Source organism: Aspergillus thermomutatus (assembly GCF_002237265.1).
Source record: "Aspergillus thermomutatus strain HMR AF 39 chromosome Unknown NODE_29, whole genome shotgun sequence".
NCBI classification, from domain to species: domain Eukaryota; kingdom Fungi; phylum Ascomycota; class Eurotiomycetes; order Eurotiales; family Aspergillaceae; genus Aspergillus; species Aspergillus thermomutatus.
Genome location: NW_020798077.1, coordinates 92,201 through 117,547, shown reverse-complemented (window position 1 = coordinate 117,547; position 25,347 = coordinate 92,201). Strand labels below are relative to the sequence as shown.

General features: G+C 55.4%; 6 protein-coding genes across 6 annotated transcripts; 2 read left to right on the top strand and 4 right to left on the bottom strand.

Annotated features, from left to right (window-relative positions):
* Positions 1-212: 212 nt before the first annotated feature.
* On the bottom strand, positions 213-746 carry CDV56_108607 (uncharacterized protein; the record flags this gene model as incomplete). Its single annotated transcript, XM_026762226.1, has 1 exon — positions 213-746. The coding sequence occupies one exon, from the start codon at positions 744-746 to the stop codon at positions 213-215; it is 534 nt and encodes a 177-aa protein (XP_026617103.1).
* Positions 747-1,273: 527 nt separating this feature from the next.
* Positions 1,274-2,767, bottom strand: CDV56_108571 (Zn(II)2Cys6 transcription factor domain-containing protein; the record flags this gene model as incomplete). Its single annotated transcript, XM_026762190.1, has 2 exons — positions 1,274-2,442; positions 2,482-2,767. The coding sequence occupies 2 exons, from the start codon at positions 2,765-2,767 to the stop codon at positions 1,274-1,276; spliced, it is 1,455 nt and encodes a 484-aa protein (XP_026617102.1).
* Positions 2,768-3,576: 809 nt separating this feature from the next.
* On the bottom strand, positions 3,577-5,229 carry CDV56_108500 (cytochrome P450; the record flags this gene model as incomplete). The annotated part of the gene is made up of 2 exons (XM_026762119.1): positions 3,577-3,774; positions 3,859-5,229. 2 exons carry the CDS (start codon positions 5,227-5,229, stop codon positions 3,577-3,579), a joined length of 1,569 nt encoding a protein of 522 aa, XP_026617101.1.
* A 470-nt stretch (positions 5,230-5,699) lies between these two features.
* On the top strand, positions 5,700-17,371 carry CDV56_108187 (uncharacterized protein; the record flags this gene model as incomplete). The annotated part of the gene is made up of 8 exons (XM_026761806.1): positions 5,700-9,241; positions 9,305-12,010; positions 12,067-12,421; positions 12,486-13,092; positions 13,170-15,635; positions 15,686-16,950; positions 17,023-17,099; positions 17,164-17,371. The coding sequence occupies 8 exons, from the start codon at positions 5,700-5,702 to the stop codon at positions 17,369-17,371; spliced, it is 11,226 nt and encodes a 3,741-aa protein (XP_026617100.1).
* A 2,886-nt stretch (positions 17,372-20,257) lies between these two features.
* CDV56_108072 (uncharacterized protein) lies at positions 20,258-21,175 on the top strand (the record flags this gene model as incomplete). Its single annotated transcript, XM_026761691.1, has 1 exon — positions 20,258-21,175. One exon carries the CDS (start codon positions 20,258-20,260, stop codon positions 21,173-21,175), a length of 918 nt encoding a protein of 305 aa, XP_026617099.1.
* A 1,620-nt stretch (positions 21,176-22,795) lies between these two features.
* On the bottom strand, positions 22,796-23,986 carry CEL61A (putative endo-1,4-beta-glucanase; the record flags this gene model as incomplete). Its single annotated transcript, XM_026761591.1, has 2 exons — positions 22,796-23,536; positions 23,657-23,986. The coding sequence occupies 2 exons, from the start codon at positions 23,984-23,986 to the stop codon at positions 22,796-22,798; spliced, it is 1,071 nt and encodes a 356-aa protein (XP_026617098.1).
* Positions 23,987-25,347: the final 1,361 nt, after the last annotated feature.

The following is a 25,347-nucleotide window of genomic DNA, read 5'->3' as shown; positions in this document are numbered from 1 at the left end:
GTCCTGCAGCAGCGAGAGACCGGAGTCTAGGAGGTAAGACGCATTAATGCCGGGTGCCAGGGACCAACAGGGATCTTTATTGGGTTGAGATGCATGGATTGCATGTGCAGTATAGGTAATGCTGCTTGCTTCTGAATGCTACATATACCCCTGTCCTGACATCCTTCTTCCTCCAAGAAATGATCGAGCATAAAGATCCAGCTAATACAGCATCAATGCCGAATAAAAGTCGCCGTGGCGCACACAAACATCATCCAAGCAGGAATATTCACCCAACACATCCTAGCTGCATTATTCGCCAACCAGCCACGCAGTGCATCGTAGTTCTTCTCACCGATATGCTCCTTGCTCGAAATCCGCGCATTCCACATCATCGACCACGTGCCAAAGTAGAAATGCAGGATAGACAGGACCCTGCCGGCAATGTAGAACCCTTTGGTCTGCGGATGCAGCCCGGCGCCGGGGGCCCCAAACGCATTGATGAGGGCAAAGACCAGCGCAAACGGATACGACAGGATGATGACCCATTTGGTCGGCTTGGCGAATTCCGCGAACCAGTCCACGACGACGTGGGCGCACATGTCGCCGGGTTTGCGGAGGAGCTGAGGCGCCAGGAAGGAGCGGAAGGCGTTCTGTTGGTCCCAGGCGCACATCAGTGAGGCGGACGAGATCATCAGCGGGCTGAGCCGGAGGAGGGCCGTGGCGAGATGGGGGAGGTCGATGGGAGTGGAGGCATAGCTGGCCATGGTGGTGGTGGTGGAAGCACTAGATAGGGAAGCAGTAGAAGCTGCAAGTTGGACTTGGACGAGGACAGCAAAGTGGGGGAACTAAGCGAATAACAGCGGAAGCTTGACATTTCCACAGCGTCGTCAAGCCTTATCAAGCCTTATTAGCTTCACGCTGGGATCAGAATCATCGCCGAAGAGTTATCGGCGTTCGGACATGGGCCCGGTGTGGATCTCGACTCGGAGGTAGCATCTGCACCTGCACGCTCCTCGTAGAATCCAAGCATATAATTCATCTGATTCGTTTGAGTCTTCCGGGATTAACCGTTGGCCGGCGTTAAGCCGGATTTACCGTGACCCCTGAGGGGTTTGATACTGCAGGGAACGGGAATCTCATATGATGGTGATGATCATGAGACAAACGCCTACGAAGTTTGAGTGGATTGAATCCGAGGTCTAACGGTCCTCGAGAAATGATAGACATGTAGCAGACTCGTTGTGTAGATAGTCCCATGCACTGATCTAAGCAAAACACTCCTACCCTCTATCTAGACACCCTTTCGGGCTCCCATTCGTACTCGAACGCCCGCAATCACCTTGAAAATACAGCCTTCCCTCAGCCGAAAGTCTCGCAGTGAACTCTCCAGCGACCCTCCCGGCCGCCAGGGGACGATCCCGCCACCGCCAGCACGCAAAGACCTCCCCGTCGCGCGCACAATACAGCCCAGGTGCTCGCTCATGCTTCCCAGCATGTGTTCCACTGTCTCGAGGAAGACGGCCAGGCAGAGCCGCGGGTGCGGATTCAGCGTCGTGGCTCCCACGGTGATCACGGGGAGGTCGAGTCGCGGATGGGCCGAGGCGCCGTCGTCTGCAGTGGACTGGTTCACTGCTTGTAGCAAATCGGACAAGGTCTCAAGGACGCGCATGTAGGACGAGAGGATCATGAGCACCGATCCCGGGTCGAGAGGGTGGGTTGGGCCTCCTCCTTCTCTGGCCATCTCCTCGTCATAGGGAGTGTTTGGGCCGTCTGGCTCTTCGCCGTATAAGTCGCTCAGCTCCCGGAGCAGATCGAACAGTCGCATTGATAGACCGATGGCGTCATCGAGGGCGCTGCTGCTGCTGCTGCTGCTACTTGGGCCAGGACGATCGGCGGGTTGATCTCGATTCCGGAGAGGGCCAGACGGGCCAGTTGAGGTTTGCGAGTGGTTGAAGAGCTGGACGTTGATGTCAATGGTCTTCAGCAGCCAGCGTCGGTGCGAATCGCCGGCATCAGCTCGTGGCGGTATGGCTTCAGGGGGTACTTTCAGGGCGGCCGTGGGCGGTTGCAATTCATCCAGCGAGGACTGTCCCAGGTCGGCGAGATCGAGAGCCTTCGGGGTCGCTGCTCCTGTTGGGATCTCATCCGGTGCGCCCAGCCAGGTACTGCGGTTGGTCAATGTGGGTGTGATCAGGCCCGAGGAATTGGCGCCACTGCTGAACAGGCTGTGGTGCAGTTCTGCATCGGACAGGGAGTGGAAAGCCCCCTCCAGGTCGCCCGGATTGTGGTTGATGGTACCATCGATCGGGGTGTGGGTGTAGGGGGAAAACGAGTGGGCATTGGCGAGGATGCCCATGAGCATGGGAGAGAACGAGATGTCGTCCTGATTCCACGGCCCGGCCGGGGGCTCCAGGATCCTGATGATGTCGCTGTGTTTGTATGATGATATGAATATGAAGTCTCATCAGATGCCAGCGAGGAGTAGCAGCTTCTTCTTACCCATAGCGATGGCATCCTGCTCACCCTCGTGCTTATTTTCGTCCTGTCCATGGCCCTGTTCAAGGGGATTCGCCTGAGTATTGCTGCTGTTCTCGAGTCTGGTCGAATTCCGTCGGTTCCGCAACGAGATGCTCCACGTGCAGGGCTTATCAGCTTTCGTACAACGCACACACTTGCGTGCGCCGGGAGAGCGCTGACAGCCCAGCTTCTGCGAATGACATCGATCACAGGCCTTGCGGAGGCGAGGGTCCGAGGAGGGACTGGAGGTGGTGCGACTGTCTGACATCTCAGACGCTGACAGGTACCAAGACTAAAGCCAAGGAACAGTTGGCAACGTGGGGATGGACGGGGGAGGCCTGATATAAGCTTTGGCGGCTTGACTCTTGAGATGCTGGTGGTACTTTTTGTTCGTTCGACATATCCTTTCTAGAGAGCTGGAATAGTCCGTCCTGTTGGATAAATTATCGCCTACCCAGCTATCCCACCACGCGCACTGAAGCCAATGGACTGTGGATAGTTACAAACAGGGCCTTTTCGACTGAGAACTCGACTCGAGATCTTTTGGTGCGCATGCAGGGCGGGGTCCGCAGCCAACAGGCATGGTGTAGACGAGGGGCAATCAGACAGCCTCAGAGATGACACTGGATTACTACCTGGAGCGGATAATCTGACTGACGCAGAGGAGGATTGGAATCCCTGCTGCACAGAAGAACAAACAAGATAGAATAGAGACATCCAGCAGGTGCTTGGCAGTTATGCATACAACATGCATCTATTAGTATCCTTCTGGGACTGAGATCTCGTTCGGGAGTTTCATGGCTAGTTGGCTCGTTCTTGTCTACTCGTTCCAGGTATGGTGTGCTATATTCTCACTGCATAAGATCCCCTGTTACGTGAGGGGCAGTGTTCCAATGACAAGCTCGCGAAAGGACCAGGGGAGGCGAAGCCGCAGTCAACGCGCAGTCGCCATGTCTCATGTCAATACGAGCCAGATCACGGCGATACAGGCCGACATGACGCCCACGCGCCAGGGAAATCCACAGTGGGCAATTCGGCTAAATCTAACCCCTTCCAGCCAACAGCTCAGCCCTTCGGTCATGCCCGCTGGAGTGCTACCTGCACCCCCTTCGCCGATAAGACGGTCAGAGTGAGTAACTCGGTCCAAGGGGTCGGATCTCTGGCCTCGATGGTCGTGAACTCCTGTGCGAAGCGAATCAGTACGTACAGGGCCTCGGTCATCGCATACTGTTGACCGAGACAGATCCGGGGTCCTCCATTGAAGGGCAAGTATTCCTGTCAAATGGGGCCTTGTCAGTATTTCCACTTTATGACCATAGATAGACATGACGGGGTATTCAGAAGCCCTATTAACCATACCCAGGAATAACGCTGTGTCTCCCACCGCTCCGGTCGGAATTCGTCGGCGTCAGCACCGAACAGATCCACTCGCCGGTGCATGGCGTACACCGTGTAGATCAAGGTACAGCCCTTGGGCACAAAGACCGGGGCATCGCCACGGGGCCCTCCGCCGCGGGGCAGGACGGTGTCCCGCACCGCCAGCCGCGTGTTGTTTGGCACCGGCGGATACAGCCGCAGGGTCTCGCTGATACAGTGCCGGGCGTAGGGGACGCTGTTGCGCAGCTCGTCGTAGCTGGGGATGCGCCCCTGCAGCTGCTGCGTCACTTCCTGGCGCACCTTTTGCCAGACGTCGGGCCGGCGGGCCAGCACGTGGAACAGGCTGCTGAGGAGACTGGCGGTCGTGTCTCTGCCCGCAATGAGGATGTTGAGCAGCTCATCGCGGATCTTGTCGCGATCGTCGGTGGCCTTGGCCAGCTCCCGGAGGAAGTAATACCGCTGCTGATTGCCCGCGTCCTCGCCCCTTTTGTTGTCGCGGTAGGCAATCGCCTCGTCCACAAACCCGTCCACGTACGCGCGACACGTCTCGTACGCCCGGGGAGCCTGGGGATTCGCCCGGCGCAGGGCTCTCCACGGCCCCAGCCGGAACTGCAGCGCCATATCGTCCAGCGCGTAGGCGAACGCCTCGCCAAACCGGCGATCTCTCTCCGTTCCCTGCGTCAGAGTGTGCAGCGAGTGCCCGAAGAGAAACTCGGTGGCCGAGTCGATGGTGAAGCGCAGGAAGAGTTCCTGTAGGTCAACTGTGGTGCCGTCCCGCGGCACCAGGGGCAGGAGGTTCTTGAGATGGTCCTCCAGCATGCCCAGATCGGCTACCTGGTCGCGCACAAAGTTCGGCCGCAGCAAGGAGCGCGAGTGCGACCATTCCTCGCCATCGTTGACGAAGATGCCCTTGCCGAGCAGCGGACCCATGATTGCCGTGCGGTTTCCTAGGGAGTAGTCCTTGAACCGCGTGGACAGAATGGTTTTGATGTTTTCCGGGTCGCAGGTGATGATGCCGCGCCGGTAGAATACCCGCACGCTGTAGGTCGTGCCCAGGTCGCGGTAGCGGTTCAAAAGCTCTTGCAGATAGACATGGTTCCGGAACGTGCGCACATTCTTCAGGACAAAGTCGAGACCGAAAATGGGATCCTTGGAGGGATACCGAGGCGGTGGCTGGCAGCCATGTTTGGCCACGATGTGGCGCCGGGTGCCTCTGTAGCGCAGTATTGCATAGACGACGGCGAAGAGGGTGAGACCGATTAAGAATATACTAAATCTGCCCAACAGCTTGGTAGGAGCCGAAAGCACGTCTGGCGCCAAAGGCATATCGGCCGATATGGGAAGGAGACCCATGATGGAAGGGCGTGTAATGGATCGTTGAAGAGACGTAGGGAGAGCTATCACAGGGAGGAGGTGGAGAAGGGCTAGGAACCGTAATGGACCCGTTGTATATAGTTTTTAACAGTATATTTGGGCCCTCTTCAGCTGCCGACTTCGGTGATAACCACAGTAGATCAACCGGAGGGCATGGTCCGAGAGGCCGCAGGAAGCGATCACTAGTTCAGTCGTCGGCTTTCTAACGCCGAGTGGAAGCCGTCGTGTCTGCCTGTTCACTGCTACAGTCCTATCCGTCTTTGAAGAGTCGTACTAGCTCCGACTGCAGCAAACTCGGCGTTGGCATTCGGGGTAACATCCTGAGAAGGCCGGGGTGCCCATCGGCAGAGACTGCTCACCAGCTAAAATACCCAGACCATACGATAAATTGACTGTAGAGGCAGAGTCCCATCATCAAACTAGACCCAGAAATTGAGATCCAACATCGGATGGCTTACATTCCACCCACCTCTGAGCCCATTGCCATTATCGGCAGCGCGTGTCGCTTCCCAGGGAATTCGACGTCCCCAGCCAAACTTTGGGAGCTCCTGAGCAATCCTCGCGACCTTTCTCGAGAGATCCCCCAAGATCGATTCAACGTCCAGGGGTTCTACCATCCTGACGGAGAACACAATGGGACGACCAATGCCCCCAAGGCCTACTTCCTCGAGCAGGACCACCGACAGTTCGACGCGACATTCTTTAATATCACCCCAAAGGAGGCAGAGGCCATTGATCCGCAGGGCAAGATCCTGCTCGAGACCGTCTACGAAGGCATGGATTCCGCCGGCATCAGCCTGCAGGAGAGCATGGGGAAACGGATTGCCGTCTTTGTGGGCACAATGACGGCGGACTATGACCTGCTCACCGGCAAGGATGAGCTGATGTTTAGCCAGTACTGCGCGACGGGAACGTCCCGGGCGATCATCTCCAACCGTGTTTCCTACTTCTTCCACTGGAACGGGCCGTCCATGACCATCGACACCGCCTGCTCCTCCAGCCTAGTGGCGCTGCATCAGGCCGTGTTGAGCTTGCGGAGCGGCGAGAGCAGTATGGCCTGCGTGGCGGGGACGAACCTCATCCTGGGACCGGAGATGTTCATCTGCGAGTCCAATCTGCACATGCTGTCGCCGAACGGGAGGTCCCGCATGTGGGATGAGGGAGCCGACGGATATGCGCGCGGCGAAGGTGTGGCGGTCCTCTTCGTCAAGACACTGTCACAGGCCCTGGCGGACGGGGATCACATCGAGTGTATCGTTCGAGAGACGGGGGTGAATTCCGATGGCCGGACCAAGGGGATCACGATGCCTAGTGCAACCGCCCAGGCAGCCCTGATCCGAGACACGTATGCCAGGTCGGGTCTCGATGCCCGCAATTCGCAGCATCAATGCCAGTATTTCGAGGCGCACGGCACGGGCACCCAGGCCGGGGACCCGGTGGAGGCCGAGGCTATCTACACAGCGTTCTTCGGGGAGGCGAGTGAGGACAGTCAGGAGGAACATTGCATGCTTGTCGGGTCTGTGAAGACCGTCATCGGACACACCGAGGGTGCCGCAGGGGTTGCAGGAGTCATCAAGGCGATGCTGGCCATGAAGCACCACCTGATCCCTCCCAACCAGCACATGGCCCGCCTCAACCCCAGGATTGCTCCTTTCGCAGCACGCCTCAAGGTGCCCACTGTCCCCTGGCCCTGGCCTCGTGTGTCCACCGGGCATCCATTGCGCGCCAGCGTCAACTCGTTCGGCTTTGGAGGCACCAACGGGCATGCCATCCTGGAGCACTACGATCCTGCGATTCACGGGCGAGGACTAGTGCAGCCAACTGTCCTAACGCCCACTATTCAACACTCTCCCATCCCCTTGCTTCTCTCCGCGAACTCGGAGAAGGCGCTGTCACGGCTGGTGAGGAGGTTCGCCGATTATCTATCCACCGAGACAGACGTTAACCTCGCGGCTCTAGCCTGGACAATGGCTGCGCGTCGATCTGTGCTCCCTCACCGGGCATCCTTCTCCGTGGCATCCGGCGTCGAGACCCTGATCCAGGATATGCAATCACAACTCGACGCGGCCGAAAACTCCCAGGCCGGAATGGGGGTCCGCGCCAAACCGACGGACCAGCCCAACCGGATCCTCGGGGTGTTCACGGGCCAAGGCGCGCAATGGCCCCAGATGGACAAGCAATTGCTTCAGGCCTCTCCCGTATTCCAGCAGTCGATCCGAGGCCTGAACGGCGCGCTTACCACATGCCGTAACCCTCCAGCCTGGTCGATCGAATCGGAGCTACTTGCCCCCACGTCGTCCTCCCGGCTAGGCGAAGCAGCCCTCTCCCAGCCTCTATGCACTGCTGTGCAGATTGCCCTGGTCGACCTTCTCCGCGCGGCGGGCATCACGTTCGCCGCCGTCGTGGGCCACTCGTCCAGTGAAATCGCCGCGGCGTATGCGGCAGGCCTGCTGTCCGCGCAAGAGGCCATCCTCATCGCGTACTACAGGGGATACCACGCCAAAGGGGCGAGCGGTGTACATGGCGAGAAGGGCGGCATGATGGCGGTGGGCATGGGAGTGGAGGAGGCGATGGATCTCTGCGACCAGGCAGCCTTTCAGGGTCGCCTGTACATCGCAGCGAGCAATGCCCCGGCCAGCGTGACGTTGAGCGGCGACTGGGACGCCGTGCAGGAAGCCAAGGCGCTCCTGGATGAGCGGGGCAGGTTTGCCCGCGTGCTCAAGGTCGACACAGCATATCACTCCCATCACATGGACCGGTGTGCCGTCCCGTATCACGAGTCGCTGTCTGAATGTGGCATTCGGGGGTCGGCGGAAAGCCATGGAGGATCCTGTGTCTGGGTATCTAGTGTCTATGGGCCAGCAGGGAAGCCCACCCCCAACGAGCTGAAGGGGAGATACTGGCGCAACAATATGGTCCAGCCCGTGCTGTTCGCAGAAGCCCTGCGTCGCGTGCTTGTGGACGAGGGACCCTTTGACCTGGCGCTGGAGGTTGGCCCTCATCCTGCACTCAAGGGACCGGCCCTGCAGACGATGCAGGAAGCCATCGGCAAGACACTGCCGTACACCGGGGTGCTCCACCGCGGCCAGGACGACGTGGCCGCTTTCTCTGATGCGCTGGGCACCGCCTGGACCGTCCTTGGATCTTCTTCCTCCCCCGTGCGCTGGGAACCGTTCGCCGCAGCACTGGGCGTACACCTCCCCTCGGTCCAGCGGGTGATCAAGGACCTCCCGTCCTACCCCTGGGACCACGCGCAGCCGTTTTACCGACAGCCTCGCCTGCAAAAGCAGTATGTGCAGCGACGTGCACCACCCCACGAGCTGCTAGGGGTGCGGACCAGCGACGACACCGACTCCGAGTATCGCTGGCGAAATATCCTGAAGCCCGACTCGCTGCCCTGGCTGCGTGACCACCGCTTCCAGGGCCAAATCATTGTGCCCGCAGCGGCCTATTGCGTGATGGCGGTGGACGCGGCGCTGGCCATGGCCGCGCCAGGGTCGTTTGTTAGGCTGGTGGAGGTCCATGATCTTCGGATACAAGCCGGGATCAGCATGGGAGATGACTCGCAGGGGGTGGAAACGCTGTTCTCCTTGGCTCGGACGGTTCATTCCAAGACGTCTGTGTGGACAGCTTCGTTTACTCTGGACTGGGCCCCCGTGGACAACACGCTCCCCATGAAAACTGCCGTGACGGGTACTGTATGGGTGGAGATGGGAGACTCGTCCGCCGATGTGCTACCCAAACGGACAGGGGGACATTTGGATCTGCACGCGGTAAACACAGACGAGTTCTACTCCTCCATGCAGGATATCGGGCTGGCGTATACCGGCCCGTTCCGAGCTCTGACCTCCCTCAAGCGCCGTCTTGATACAGCCCATGGAGTTCTCCTGAAGCCGCACGAGGAAGATTTGTCGACGTTGGCCATTCGTCCAGCCCTGCTCGACGCATCTTTTCAAACTGCTTTTGCGGCTTTTGCTGCTCCCGGTGATGGGTAAGTACTCTCTCCTGGTACTGGATTCCTGAAAGTCAGAAGTGAACCTGATTGAACGATCAGTGCCATCTGGACGGCGTTTCTCCCGCAGTATATTCAGCGACTACGCTTCAATCCAATACTGTGCACTACCCAGTCTGACCGGCAAGAGCCGGTGGATGTTGATGCCACCATAACCAAGTTTTCTCCGGCGTCACCAGAGAGCCAAGCAAGCTTCACGGGAAATATCTGCGTCTATAACGGGCAAGGGCAGATGGAGATCCAAATCGAGGGCATCACCGTCGCTTCTTTTGCAGCATCGGTGGCCAACGACCGCGATCTATACCTCGAGACAGTGTACAAGGTCGATCCCTGGAGTAGTTTTACCACGGCCGATGATCAGGCAAGCAGCATCATGGACAATGAACTCCTCCTGTCAAAGGTTGGCTCGGGTGATATTGCTGATATCGAAGACATCCTCTCGCAGATGAGCGTGTCGCTCAGTGGCCAGAACCGGGAGTTACTCTGTGTCTGTGCCAAGCAGCTGCCGTCTCTCGTCCCTGCGCTCGTCAAGGAGATGACGCTGGAGTCCAGCGAGCAGCGCTCCCTTCGCCACCAGTTGACCCACGTCGTCGATCAGGTTAGCCATCGATTTCCTCGCCTACGAATCCTCGAGATGGACCTGAGTCAAACCGGAACCCTGGGCGCTCACTTTGGGTGTTCCCTGGCGGTTTCGTTCGTCTCGTACACTCACATATACACCGATGGGGGCATACTCCCGCACTTGGACACTGGAGAACTGCGACGGCAGCCTCACAAGATTCGAGTAAAGCAGCTTCCGTCGGGTCAATCGCTGAGCGATGTGGACTTGGAGGAGGAATCCTATGATTTGGTGGTCGTCGCTGGTCTATCCGACGACCAGGAAGTCCTCCATCACCAGCTGAGGGAGATCCGGCATGCCATGGCTTTGGGCGGCTATCTGCTCATAGTCCAGACTGCGCGTGTGTCGCTGCAGGAGCGGCTTCTGCACTGTGTGTCTCCCGGTACAGCGATTGTCTCTCGAGATGCAGAATCCTTGGATAGTGGCCTCCTGCAGACCGTTCAGTTCACCCGTGTCACCTCTGAATTTCACACTCCACGCCGGACCTCCTCGCTTCATGTGGTCCAGGCAACCAGTTCAACTCTGGAAGCCTTCCGTTCGCCATTGGCATCCATACTGCCGGTAGATATGCCCGGACAAATCCTCCTGCTCGGTGGAACCAAGCCGGAAACCCACCAAATCAGATCCAAACTGGCCGACATCCTCCCGCTTTACAACTACGATGTCATCACGGCACAATCCTTGGATGCCGTTCACGAAAGTGTGCTGCATAATGCTAGCGCCGCTGTCATGCTGTCGGATCTCGACGAACCGCTCATGGCCAGTATGACGGGAACCAAACTCGCTAAACTACAACAGCTCTTTGCGCCCAGCCGCTCCATCCTCTGGCTGACCCGCGGCTTCCGCGAGGATAATCCGTACCATTACGCCACACTCGGGCTGTCTCGCTGCGTGCGGCACGAGACGCCACGGCTTCGGCTGCAGTTTCTGGACGTCGACACCCTGAGCGGCATTGAGGATCTGGTCGCTGAGGTGTTTCTGCGCCTGCTGCGGACCGACGACGCCGAGATGGCAGCAGCGCTCTGGTCCACCGAGTACGAATTGGTGCTGCAGGACGGGCAGCTCTTGATCCCACGGGTCCTCCCGATGGAGGACCTTAATCGGCGGTATAACTCCGTCCGCCGGGTGATAACTCCTGAATTGGACGTGTCTCGGTCCGTGGTGGAGATTGTTGGAGCCCGCGACGGTACAGATGCTGTATGGCATGCCAACGACACCGGGGCTCCCGTGGCGCGGCTGCAACCGCTGGATCCCACTATTGTTGTGCGGATGCGGTACTCGAGCGCGTGGGCCCTGCAGATTGACGAAGGAGTATTTGCGTTTGTCGGGATTGGGGACACGCGGGACCTGAGGCAGGTGCTGGTTGTCTCAGCGTCCAATGCATCCTGCGTCTGCGTGCATCGCGAGTGGACATTTGATGTGGGACACCTCCTTCGTCAGGGTCCGAGTTTGCTGGCACGGGTACTGGCAGTCCTCATCGCAAAGGCCATTCGGAGACAAAGTCCGCACGGCATGGTCACCTTGTACGAGCCCACTCGGGCGTTGATGGATGTGCTGGAGGCTACTGAGGGCAAGTGCCGGTATCTGACCAGCGATACGCAGAAAGCTGCAAGTGACGACCGGTTGGTGTTTGTGCATTCGCTCTTGACAGACGACATCCTGCAATCCTTTTTGCTTGTCAGTGGGACTTTTGTGTCCTTTGAAGACAATGCAGCGTATCTGAGGCTCAAAGGCCTCCTCCCTGCTTCGGTGGTCCAGCTGGACAAGGAGTCCTTGGTGCGGTTGAGTAGCACAACCGGAACGGACAGCTGTGGTCTGGCAGAGAGCACTGTAGTCAAACAGGCAGTTGCCCTGGCGATCCAAAGCCTTGAGACTGTTGCGGATGATGCGCAAGAAGACAATCCGATTTCTCTCAACACCATACTGGAAAATAGTCCCCAGTCCATGTTCACTATGCTGGACTGGGTGAGCCGGCCAAAGGCCCTTGTACGCGTCCAGGCCATCAGTGCATCCTCTGTCCTGTCCGCTCACAAGACATACGTGATGGTTGGCTTGACAGGCGAATTGGGTCAGAGTCTCTGCCGCTTTATGGTTCGTCATGGTGCTCGCTACATTGCTGTTGCTAGCCGGTATGTTTAAATTGTGTCGTATGTCTGTATAGTATCCATAACCTAATGATGCACAGCAATCCCAATGCGGCGACCTCCTGGCAAGCGGAGCTCCAGTCCATGGGCGCTACCGTACAGATCATGAAGCTGGATGTTACCGACCTCGGGGCCGTCGACAGATTCAAAATCGACCTTGCTGGCCGTCTTCCGCCGGTAGGGGGAGTCGTGAACGGGGCCATGGTCCTCTCCGACGGGCTTTTTGCCGACATGACCATCGAGGACTTTACCAAGGTGATGAGGCCCAAGGTGACTGGCTCCTACAATCTGAATTTGATCTTCAACGACCCCGACCTGGAGTTTTTCGTCATGTTCTCCTCCCTTACGGGAGTGCCGGGCAACAAGGGCCAGTCGAACTATACAGCTGCGAATATGGTAGGACAGATTTCCCTCCCACCTTGATATATGACAGAATAAAACTTTCTCTGACATATGTTAGTACATGGCCGGCCTAGCCGCCCAGCGCCGAAAGCGAGGTCTGGCCGCCACGGTGCTCGACATTGGCATGCTTTATGGGATCGGGTACATCAATCGCACCGATGGTGCTGAGATCTACCGCAACCTGCGCCGCCAGGGCTACTGGCCCATCTCTGAAAGGGACCTCCATGGTATGTTCGTCGAAGCAATTGCCGCTGGCCGTCCTGGATCGGGGACGAGCGTACAGCTAACCACCGGCCTGCAACGATTCGGCCGGCCGGGCGAGGAGCTTCTCCCGTGGCATGCGGACGCTCGCTTCTCGCATTACATGGTAGTAGACTCCTCTGGAGCGTCGACAGCGGCAGCCTCTGGGGGTGTGCAGAGCGTGCAGGAGTTACTCCGGGGGAGCCAGTCACTGGACGAGATCGCGCAGACGCTGCGGGATAGCTTTGCGACCCAGTTGGAGTCAATGCTGCATTTGGCGCCGGGGACGGTGAACATGGACTCGCCCATCATTGACCTGGGCGTCGATAGTCTTGTGGCTGTCGAGGTCCGCTCGTGGTTCCTGAAGAATGTCGAGAAAGACATGCCCGTGTTGAAGGTCCTGGGGGGTGGCTCCATTGCCTCTTGTATGCTCCTCCTCTTGTTCGATTCTTGCTTCGCATCCTACTGCCTTCTTGTATTTTATTGGACTGACGGGCGATAGTATCCGACGAGTTGGGTGCCCAGCTGTTCGCTGAACGTGCGCTGTCTAAACCGGTCGAAGCAAATGCCTTGGACGCACAATCCGTGCATGGCAGCTCGACGGAGCCGTCTTCTCGCAGTGACACCGCTCTGCCGGTCAGCTCTTCTAATACCTCTGATTCGTTTGAAGGCGATTGTGGAGACTGGGGGGATATACCTTCCTTCGAGCAGATTGAGCCCATGTCCTACAGCCAGGCACGTATGTGGTTTCCTCATCTGATGCTGGAGGACAAGACGGCCTACAACTGCACCTCCGCATATCGGCTGCGCGGAGCCTTGGATATACCTCGGTTTGAGCAGGCGCTTCACCTGGTAATGCGCAGACACCAGGTGTTCCGGACGTGGTTCTTCGTGGACGAGACGTCCGGCGAGCCCCTCCAGGCCGTCACCCGGTTCCCCACCTTTGCGTTACGAAAGATCCTGAACGCTGATGATGAAAGAGACGTCAATGAGGAGAGAGAGAAGATTGGCATGCACGTCTTTGACCTGGAGCATGGGGACGGATTCATGGCATCCCTTCTGGTTCATAGCGATGGCTATTACACTGTTATCTTCGGCTATCATCATATTCTACTGGACGGGGTCAGCTGGCAGCTCTTCCTACAGGATTTGGAGAAGCTCTACATGGCCCCAGGGAAGATGACACCCAACACAACCCACTTTATCGACTTTGCCGTCGCCCAGCGCAGTGACCTTGGCTCGCCCAATATGCTCAAGCGGCGAGAGTTTTGGAGATCGACGTTCGCAGACGGGCTGCCACCCTCCCTCCCTCTATTCCCCTTTGCCAAAGTCACTGCCCGTAGGCCCCTCGAACGCTACGAGGTCACCGAGCATTTCGTCGAGCTGGACCGGTCCCTCGTGGCCCGTATCAAAGCCGTCAGTGCGGACAACAAGGCCACAAGCTTCCATCTCTACCTTGCCGTCTTCCATGTCATGCTCCACCGGATCCTCAAATCCGACAATACCTGTATCGGGATCACGGATGCCAACCGTAACGCGGCCAATCACATGGATACTGTGGGGTTGCTTCTTGACACTCTGCCGTTGAGGCTCCGGCAGTCTGCCAATATCCAGACGTTCCAGGAACAGCTGCAGAACACCCGCAATGCGGTCTACGCGGCGCTGGGACAGTCCGGTGTGCCATTGGAGGTGATACTGCGCGAGATAGGCGCCGAGAGCTCCCCCACTGAGCCGCCCTTGTTCCAGGTGCTGGTCAATTACCGCATGGGCGCGATCAAACAAAAGACGATTGGCGACGTTCAGCTGGACTTTCTCTCCTACGAGGATGCCCGGCACCCGTTTGATTTCATTCTGACGATTGATGAGGACGAGGGCCGCGGCGGGCTGACCCTATCCGTGCAGGACTATCTTTACGACAAGGCCGGAGCTGATCTGATTCTACAGACGTACATCCATCTGCTTGAAGCGTTTGTGTCTACGCCCGGGGCAGCCATTCAAGAACCGTCTATCTACCCACCGGGCCTGGTGACGGAGGCCCTCCGACTCAGTCTGGGTGAGAGCGTGTCGCGTCCCTGGGAGGAGGAAACACTCTCGCACCGGGTTGATGAGATGGTACGCCGCTATCCGAGCGCTACTGCTGTCAAGGATGGCTCGGCAGCGTGGACATACGAGCAGCTGGCTCATCGGGTGGCGCGCATCGCGGCTTCCCTGATGGATCACGGCGCTGCCCGAGGTGCGCCCGTCGCTGTGTTCTGTGAGCGCTCAGCGGATATGATCGGCTGCCTTTTGGCCATCCTCAAGGTCGGAGCGGTCTATGTGCCATGCGACGTGAGGAACTCGGACGACCGCTTGTCCAGCATCGTCCGCGACTCAGCCGCAGCACTGCTCGTCTGTGACCGGGGAACGGCACCTCGAGTGCCGCGACTGGGTCTAGACCAGGATCATCAACCGCTAAGGGTATTGAATGTGTCTCTCCTGAGGGATCAGCAGACGCCACCCGTTCGGAACTACGCCTCGCGCCATGATCTGGCCTTCATCATGTTTACTAGCGGTTCGACAGGTAAGCCAAAGGGCATCAAGCTCACACACGCAAACTTCATGACGCATGTCGCTGCTGCCACCGCGAGGATGCGCTTGGGTCGGGAGGTTGTGCTGCAGCAGAGTGCCTTGGGCTACGACGCATCTCTCGCGCAGTTCTTCTACGCACTAGCCAACGGCGGCAGTCTGGTGATCTCCAGCAACCGGGCAGAGATCCACGAGCTGGCGTCAGTGATGCTCCGGGAGAGAGTCACCTTTACCCTCATGTCTCCGTCGGAATACACGGTGCTCCTGGAATACGGGACGGGGATTCTCTCGCAGTGCCGGGACTGGAGGGTCGCCATGTGCGGTGGCGAGGCCTTCCTGCCCCGGCTGATAGAGTCCTTCCGGGGTCCGAATCTCCAGGGCTTACAGGTGTTCAATGCTTACGGTAAGTTGAATATGCAGTTTGTAGGCGCATATTTGCTGACATTTACGTAGGACCTACCGAAATATCCGTTGTGTCAAACATAGGCCTGGTCGACTACCGCCGCGACACCATAGCAGCCCCAGCCTCCATCGGTACCGTTCTCGCCAATTACAGTGTCTACCTGGTCGATGAGGAACTGCACCCGGTGCCCCTGGGCTGGCCTGGCCAGATTGCCGTCGGCGGACCCGCGGTGAGTATGGGATACCTGCACGACGACGACCTGACCCGCGAGAGGTTCATCGTCAACGGTGCGCTGTCCGACGGCGCGGTCCACCTGACCGGCGACCTGGGCCAGATGTTGCCGGACGGCTCACTGGTTTATCAGGGACGCATTGAGTCGAACACCCAGATCAAGCTGCGGGGGATCCGCATCCAGCTGGCCGATATTGCCACGACAATCGTGGATGCATCGTCAGGGGTGGTCGCCAATGCGGCGGTGGGTACGAGAGGGGCCGGAGAGAGCCAGTTCCTGGTGGCCTATGTTGTTTTCGCGACGGAGAGGCAACCACACAACGTGGAGGTTTATGCGTCGCAGCTTCTGGCAAGCCTCCCGCTACCGCAATACATGAAGCCGGCAATGGCTGTCCGGGTCGATGCGCTGCCGCTCACGGCGAGCGGAAAGCTGGACTTCCGGGCCTTGAATGATATTCCCCTGGGACCTGGCAGCGACACTGAAACCAAGGAAGAAGTCAGTGGGTGGAGCGAGAACGAACGGCGGCTGAAAAAGGTTTGGGAGTCTACGCTCGGGGAGACCGGGATCACCATCACCAGAACGACGGATTTCTTCTCGGCCGGCGGCAACTCCTTGCTGCTCATCAAGTTGCAGGCATTGATCGACAAGGGATTCGGGACTCGTCTGCGGCTACCGGATCTCTTCCGCGCCAGTACCCTCAATGCAATGGCAGCCCGGTTGGATCGAGCCACCTCCCCTGTCCAAGAACCGCAAACGCCAGAACCAACCGAGGATTACTCCCGACATGACATCGACTGGGAAACGGAAACGGCTCTCCCCATCGAGCTACTCGCCACGGCACTCACGGGGACCCTGCAGTACCTCCTGCGCAATCCCGAGAAGATGGAGAAGCTCCAGCGGGAGATCCGGAGGTCGCTGCGCAGTGCAGAGGAGTCGCTCAGCATCCAGCACACTGCTAACCTGCCCTATCTAACTGCCGTCCTCCAGGAAGGATTACGGATGTGTCCGCCGGCTCCGTCGAACCGGCCGCGACTTGTTCCTGACGGCGGGGCACAAGTCTGTGGCAGCTGGGTCCCTGCCGGGGTAAGCTGGCTTCCACCTTACTTTGTCTTTCTGCCTAGGGTTGTCGACTGACTTGGCCTATGTTTGACGCAGGCGTCGGTAGGCATCCCCGTGTGGACGGCATTCCGATCCCCCCGCAACTTCGCGCAGCCAGACTCCTTCATCCCTGAGTGATGGATCGCGCCAGAGAAGGGCGGCATAGCTCTGCACCCGCACGATCCCACTGTCTTCCAGCCTTTTTGGCTACGGGCCCCGGGACTGCCTCGGTCGGCGACTGGGTTGGGCAGAGCTGCGCGTGATTCTGGCGAGTCTGGTCTGGCATTTCGATATGGCGAACCGGAGCCCGGAGAATCGCTGGGAGGACCAGGTGGCCTTTGTTATGTGGGAGAAAAAGCCTCTGTATCTGGGGTTGGCTCCAGTGCAGCATGATGGAGCGAATTGACCGAGTTATTGTTACGAGAATGAGTTGTAGCCAGGCTCATGCATTGGTTTCATAGGAGTTGACTTGATACCTGACGTTCGGCTTTGGGACTCCCAATTAGGGCAAAACCCACCGAACGAGTTCTAGATAAAAGAAAGTACAAAACAACGGGGAAAAGAAGGGAACAAATGAGAGAGAATAGGCATGTGCTGAGTACAACTGTACAAGGCCGAATCCGCCGATTGATTGTGCTTTGTGCCGAATTTAGATGAAGTGACCGATGCTTTCCCAGACTATTCGCAACTTCTCTGATACTTCATGCTGATCAAGTGGTCGAATGACCGGGAGATGCCCAGGGCATTCGGTGGGTTTTGCCAAAGGAGGTTAGAGTTGAAGGGGGACAAAGAATTCATTTATTACAGGCTCATTCGGTCAACTGTGCTTCTCCCTTTCCCACTGATATCTATCTATCTGTATGAAGCTTCAACCAAGAAGAATGGACCGGCCGTATGGTCTGACTATGTATGGCGCCACCGGCTACCTAGGGTCTCTGGTTGTGCACGTACCTGTGGGCTAATAGTCCGCAAACCCTTTGATGGGCTATTGCTGGCCACAGCAAGAAGAAGCTGATGACCCTTGTGGACTCCTTGAGCTAATCCCAATCCCATCACAAGTTGCCTCATGTCATGGTGGCCACCCAGACACCCTTTTAGTCTAGCACTATTGTATATTGATAGTGTTATACCTTCTTAAGAATAGATCTGGTCAGGCAGACAAGCCCAGATGATCACATGGTCCAGATGATAGGAATACTAAGAGGAAGAGAAGTAAAGAAGTATACTATCTTGCCATGGTACAAAACAGTCAACGCGCTCCTGGGGGCTGTATAACATATTTCTTGACTTTCTGATTAATTAGCCAGCTATCGATGCCTTAGCCGACAGCGCAACGTGAGAGTCCTTACTCACGTCAAAATGCCATTGCTCGACGTGGATCAATGCCTTGCAAGACTCCTTGCCATACGGCGTGTCCTTGGCACTCTGAAGGATGATCATGGTGAGTGTCAGATGTACGTCCCATGAGAGGGTGCCATTCTGGATTGCATAACGCATGACGACTATTACACTGACGACACTTGGTCGAAGTGCTGTCTTCAAAGAAGGGACGAGGCTCGTTCGGGTCCCAATTCTTCGCAGAAGTGCGAAGACATGGCATGCACCAGAACTTGCTTGCAAGCAATGTATCGCTGGGTTGACCCGGACTTAAAGTTGCCATTTCGGCTGAATGACATAGTGCCCGGCCCATGCCTGGGGCATTGAGTGCCCCTTGACGAGTGCCTTTTCCGAAACAAGTCTGTGAAAGCAGGAGTCTATCTGTCGAGCCATCTGCTTGTCAACCTTGAACGATTGATACCTGAACTCCATGGCGGAGAAGATATGGCTGATTCCATGCGGACGACTCGCCCTCATCGATGTCTCTGGCGACACCAGACCCACGGTGGGAGCAGGAGCAGGGCCCGGATAAAGCTATCATTATTCTATTACGACTTGCCTTCATCGATTGTGTGTCCATCGAAAACAAGGTTTCCGGCATGAGCCGGAGTGGGAGGCGGCAACACAACTCGGTCAAAATCTCCCCACAAAGCCACAACGTTGGAATGTAAGCAGTCCAGGAGGGCAGAACCTCAAAGAAGCGGTGATGGCAGTGCTGTCACACGCCGAACTGTGGTGTACTTTCGTGTCTGCCGGTAAACCGGCCTCGAGACGCGCATTGGCAGTGGGAAGCTTGTGTGTACATTCAAGATGAGTAATGAGTATGTGATGTTGACAAGTCCTGTATGGGCACATTGTCTTCAAATGCTGTTGATATTTTCTCGAACTTGACTCTATCATTGTAGCTGATACGTCGTCTATCGTCTGGGAATGGTGATAGGGTCACTGACGGTGTCTTTCCAGCTTGGGCTCTCACTGTTAGATAGAAAGAAATGGAGGACAAGGATACTCTTCTGTCCTCTTCATCTCGTATTGCTCAGGGATTCCGTCATGAGGAAAGGGTAGAATGTGTGACGTGTCCTTGGCCGTCACTAGCAGTCCAGAGATCTGGATTCTGCTTCTGACGGAGGAGGCTCATTTTCCTTGTTCATTCTATAACTTGACATCCCAGTCAGCCGAATTGATGAGGTTCATCGGGGGCAGCTGAGAGCAACAGCTGCAGCAATATGTTGCGGCCATTAAGGCCGTTGTTTTATACGCGTTGTAGATGCTATTCAAAAGCGATCCGGAAGATTAATATGTCATGGAGTAATGAGAAACATTCCTCCAGTGCCTTTTGGCAGTCTTCTCTGCGAAAGGAGTCCGGCCAACCATGAGACAAATAGATTTCCCAGAAATGTGAATGAAGAGAAGAAGAGCGTGTTGATGGTGTATGTCACATGGTTAGTGTCGTGATATTAGGCCACACTGATAATCAAGAGGATCCTATCATCAAGTTTGTATGGCAGATTACATTATTTTCATCCTTTGCTGAGTGCGATCTTAGATTTAGGGCTGTCACATGACTGGTACCTGCCTAATCAGGTAAGGCGTTGTTGGAAGGAGTAAACAATGCATCTTCCAGAAAATAAAATATATCTGCAAACCCTCTGCATGTTCCTCTCTTGGTCCATTGCTCTTAATCCATCTTTCTTAATCCATCTCTCTTGACGTGCTCATTGAAGAGTAGACCTCTCATATGAGTCATTGCGGCTCGGTGTGATTTCAGCCAGATCATTCTCTAAGAGCAAGCAGCTGTTTTCATACAGCAGTACATCCCCAGTCTGCTCGTCTTTATTGTGATTGCAATCTTTGCCTCTCAGAAAAGTCTCGTCTTTTTCCTTTGATTTACTTTGAGGAGAATTGATATCCCATAATGTTCGTTCGACCTGACAGTCCCATCGAGCTTCCAAACGGACAACTAGTCTGTGGTGCCCATCATCTTGTCATCTGTCCTTACTGCACTGTGGATTACAGCTTCATCGAGATTGAGGAGGACGAGCCAGGACAGCATGATTCGGACGAGGACGATACCAATGACCATTACCCATTCTCCGTGGCCGGCGTGGCGGCTCTGCGTCGTAACAGCGCTGGTGGGTTTACAGACATGTCCATAGGAAATGAGACACGTGTTGGCACTGGCAAAGTCATCCCAACCAAATTTCCCGTGCCCAGGGGATGCGACTCTCCTCATGCTCTCTTCCGTCCAGGCATCACTCCCGAAGCATCACCGCCCACAATCCGCTTTATCAATCCCAGCAAACCGTCTGAATTCCTTATCTTCACCGACGGAGCCTGTTTAAACAATGGCGCTGCTCATCCAAGAGGAGGCTGTGCTTTTGTATTTAAGCCCTCTACTGCTGACAGACCTGGCTATTTATCGTTTCAACTTGAGGAGAAAGGGCCGACAGGTGAGTCCCATAAGCACACTAGCAACCGTGCTGAGCTTCGGGCCGTCATTGGAGCATCCAGATTCCGCAGGTGGGATGGAGAAGGGTGCAAGAGCCTGGTCTTTGCAACGGATTCAGAGTACGTTGTTGAAGGTGCGACCAACTGGATTCAAGGCTGGATGCGCAGAGGGTGGAAGACGAGCACTGGCGAACCCGTCAAGAACAAAGACCTGTGGCAGTGCCTGCTTGGAGAGTGTGAAAGATGGGCTGACAATGGCGTAAAGATCAGCTTCTGGCGCATTCCACGGGAATTGAACAAGGAGGCTGACCGCTGGGCTAAAGATGCTGCCGCTAAGGAGGAGCAGCGTGCCGTATTCCGGGATATCTCTGGTATCTTGGTGTAAAGATCCAGCTGCTTCAGAACGCCATGTCCCTAGAACTAATCGAGTCAGCGCAAAATGCCATCCTCATATTGTGACTCGTCTAATGGTTTACACGAGAGATGGCCGAATGGGTCGCCAGAAGCAACTGTCTCTATGCGCAGCCAACGTATCCAAGTGCCAGAGAACGGCGAACTGCTGATACATGGATGTTGTACAAAACAGCGTACTTTCTACCGGAGAGGGCATCTACGGCGGACTGAATGTACAAACCGGCCAAAACAAAAAATTTTTGTCACCCACTTGTATTACCTATAGCCACTATTTCCACAAAGATGCTATCATAAAATAATATTAAACCATTAAGTTCCTACTATATTGAATACTTAGTATCGACATCAAATACTATAGTATCGATATCGAATACCATATACTAAGGATATCAAATACCATAGTATCGATATCGAATACTATATACTAAGGATATCGAATACCATATAGTATCAATATCGAATACTATATACTAAGGATATCGAATACCATATATATCATATAAAAATATTAATTTTCTATAACCATGCTTGATAGGCCCTAGGCATGTCATCTAGTAAGGTGGTGCGTGTGGTTGTTCTAGCATGGTGTGGCGGGAGGTAATCATGGTAATAAATTTATTTTGGCCGGTTTGTACATTCAGTCCGCCGTAGCATCCACTTCATTTCATTAACCTATACTTCCTCGATAGACGTACTTCTCCCTGGGACTCCAGACCCCAAGACCATGTACACATGTATAGCCCGATACTCCAACACGGAGCATGCCCTCTATCCCCCCTTCTGTCTCGCACGATTTACAAGTTCTCGGTAGCTAATACTCCTGCACTCATCAAACCAAACAATCAGCCACAATTCGGCAAACCCCTCGGTTTGCCCTCATCAGCTCATAATCAGATTGTATAAGACATCCATACTGAGCCCAGCCCCCTTCTGAGCACCGCATCCATATGATTCAGACATTGCTATCTCATCCTAGACAGGCCCATGTGTTTAGGCGGCATTTACTCCCTTTGTACATGGCGCTGCTACAACATCCACAGCCAACTGGCATCCTCGTAATGAATGCTGCATTACAATCTTCACAAGTTAATGCAGGGGTTAGAGACGAGTGTTCCATTGAAACTGCCCTCTTCGGAGCGCTACTGATCGGACTCCGGAGAACCCATAGCGGAAAGAGTTCGCAGAGCAGTGGGTTTCTCATTCGTTCCGCGGCATTTGGTGCTGGTCGGAAGAATCGATGTTATTAGAGACTAAGCAAGACTTGATGAGGTGTGCCATGCGTGCGAAACCTGCTGAGCAGCTGTGAGGAGCGCTCGGAGGTCAGGTGGTGGAGAGTGGGCTCGAGGAGTTCGGGGGAAGGGCTTTGCTTGAGCGGATGCCGTTCAGGGTGTCGTGAGATACGCTTACTTCTCGGTATGAACAGATGAGAAAGTCTTCAGAAATGATTAATCGAGGCTTGAAATCATAGCGAAAACATATTCAACTCAATTGATCTGTTCGTCAAACTACATAGGATTATGTACACAACGGTGTTGCAGTCCCCATAGAACTCGTGACGGAACCACCATCTCCTCAAAGCTCTCAAGCACACCTAGGAACCGGTTGGAAGGCACTGGGAATAGTAGCTGTTGTAGGAACTGCACGTGGCTCCGGTAGAGCAGGCCGTGGGACCAGACCATCCACTACCACCGCACTGGCCGTAGACCGATTGAACAGAAGTGGAGCCGGCCGCCGTTGTAGTTGTTGTGGTCGTAGCTTTGGTGGTCGTAGCCCTGGTTGTCGTGGACAATGTTGTGGAAGTAGTTGTTGTAGCTTTCGTGGTCGTCGCTGCACTGGTAGTTGGGGCACTTCCAGAGCCGGTCACAGGCGTTCCAGAAGCAGTGATGGTAGAACTGGACTGCACGACTGAGACAGCACCGGGAATGAGAGTCGGCCCCGGGACTACATATGTCGAAAGCGAGTTGTAGATATTGACCAGAATGCCCGGATCTGTGGGAGAGTAGAGCTCTGTGCCCTTTACGCCGGATGGTTGCGCGGTCCCTGATCCGGTAACCTGAAGGTTGAAACATTGAGGATAGTTCTGGGCTCCGTTTTGACTTCCAGCTCCATGCAAAGCGATCAGCTCATGTCGAAGGACATAGTAGCCCGGCGCAATCGTCGGGGGAATCTCCACAAGCCACGAGTTATTATCCGCGATCAATTGATCGTCGCCCCAGACCCCCGGTGGGCTTGAGTCATCCACCAGTCCAACACCATCAATCTTGAAGAATTCCAAAGTCGTCTTGTCTACAGCCTCACAGCTGGAACCACACGAGGCCATGTAGTTAATGACCTGTACGAAGTTAATGTCATAACCAATTGTTCGATGAACATCTTGGCCTAGCTCTCATTACGGGCCCGTTATTGAGCGGAGGCCCGGAACAGTTTCGGGCCAGAGTGAAGGAAGTCATACCGGTCCATGGTGAGAGTCTGGCCAAGTTGTCCATTGAATGGATATTTTGTCCCCTGCAGCAACCACAGCATGCCCGCGCGCGTTCGTGGCATTGAGGTGACAGATGATATCGTCCGTACCGTACGCATCTGGCGAGATGAAGCCATTTGACGTGTTGGGGGTCTGCCACGCTACCACCACCGGCGGATCCGAATTGTAGGGATCAGAATCAATATTCCATCCGCGGTACGAAACACCGTTGATCACGATGTTCGTAACGTGACCATGGGATGCGGCCTGTGTGGTAAAGAGAAGTGCTGTAAGCAGCTGAGTGGATTGAACGTGTCTCATATTGAATGCTGGCAGGTGCCTTGTAGAATCAGTAGAAGTAATAAACAAAGAGTGAAATAGATTGCTGCCGGTCAAAGGGATAGAAGAATTTGACCACTGAGTTGGCTGCGAGGAGAGTGGCTTTATATCATGAAACCGATCATTTTAGCCGGCATATACAGCAGGTGAGACTGAACATTGTATTCATTCCAAGAACGGACCGTGACATGCTGCCGTGTCAGAAGGGAATCAATTCCTCCAGCTGCCCAGTAGAATAGACCGTCTAGGCGCCTTGTTGAGCGGGATAGATTGCATACCAGACATGTAGCATGACACGAGGCCTAAACGCTGCAGGTGAAAATTGCCGGTGAATAATGCAACATATGTCAATTAATATATCGCCGGGAACTCGGATCGTCCAGGGTAGACTGCACCATAAGAATGACAGAATAGACACGAGGACCGTCCACGTCAGCGCCGTAGCTCATGGACAACGGTAGGGGTGTTGAAGTTATGTCCTGAAGATAGGTGGATATAGAGCATGATGCATGCCTAGTCCGATTCCCCCACGGAGAAACGTCCTTGCAGCTGTCGGCTTTTCGTGCATTTACTCTTCGCACTCTGCAGATACCTTGTTGTGTCCGAATCAAGAAAGGAAAAGTTCGACCAATGCCGAGACCACCCCGCAAATTGTATTGCCGGATATGCGGTATCCCTTGCCGGCAGGCCTGAAGAAACTTCCCCTGTTTCATCCCATTGTCACGATCACATGAACAAGGATTTTGCGGGGATCAGAGGTTATTGCGCAATATAGGCTATATAACAGGGTTGCATGATCTTCATCATCGAGTGTGTTGGGATGGTTCACTTCGGTTGTCGTATTCCACAAATGACGAGGCCTTCTACGCCGTGGCAACTCGTGGATGATACTTTAACGCTGGATTAGAGTCATCGGACCAGTGTTGAAGTGCCCAAAGTTTGCAGAAGTCTCTCAAGGTTCAGCCTATGAAAAAAACTTATTTCCAGGAGACTGTCGAGCATCCCCATCATAGCGCAATCCTTAATCAATTTGCGGGTTGTAGCCATGACCCGAAACCCTCTTTAGTGAATCCGCAGTCACAGCTGGTATGTTAGTGCCGCCTATCCATGCCATCAGATTGCCAGGGCCTATGATTTCACTCCTTCAAAGAGCCATGGCATGACCTGTGTGATGAGGCAAGCACAACGCAAGGATTTGCCGCATGTCCTGGGCCGGGATGTGCCTTGGTGGTCACGGAGGGAAGTGCGCAGCCGAGGTCGGATTCATTGCTGGAATGCAGATGCTGTAAAGTAATGAGACACAGTCCTAGAGGTACAGTCAAGTTTTTTGAGGGTCTTGGGCG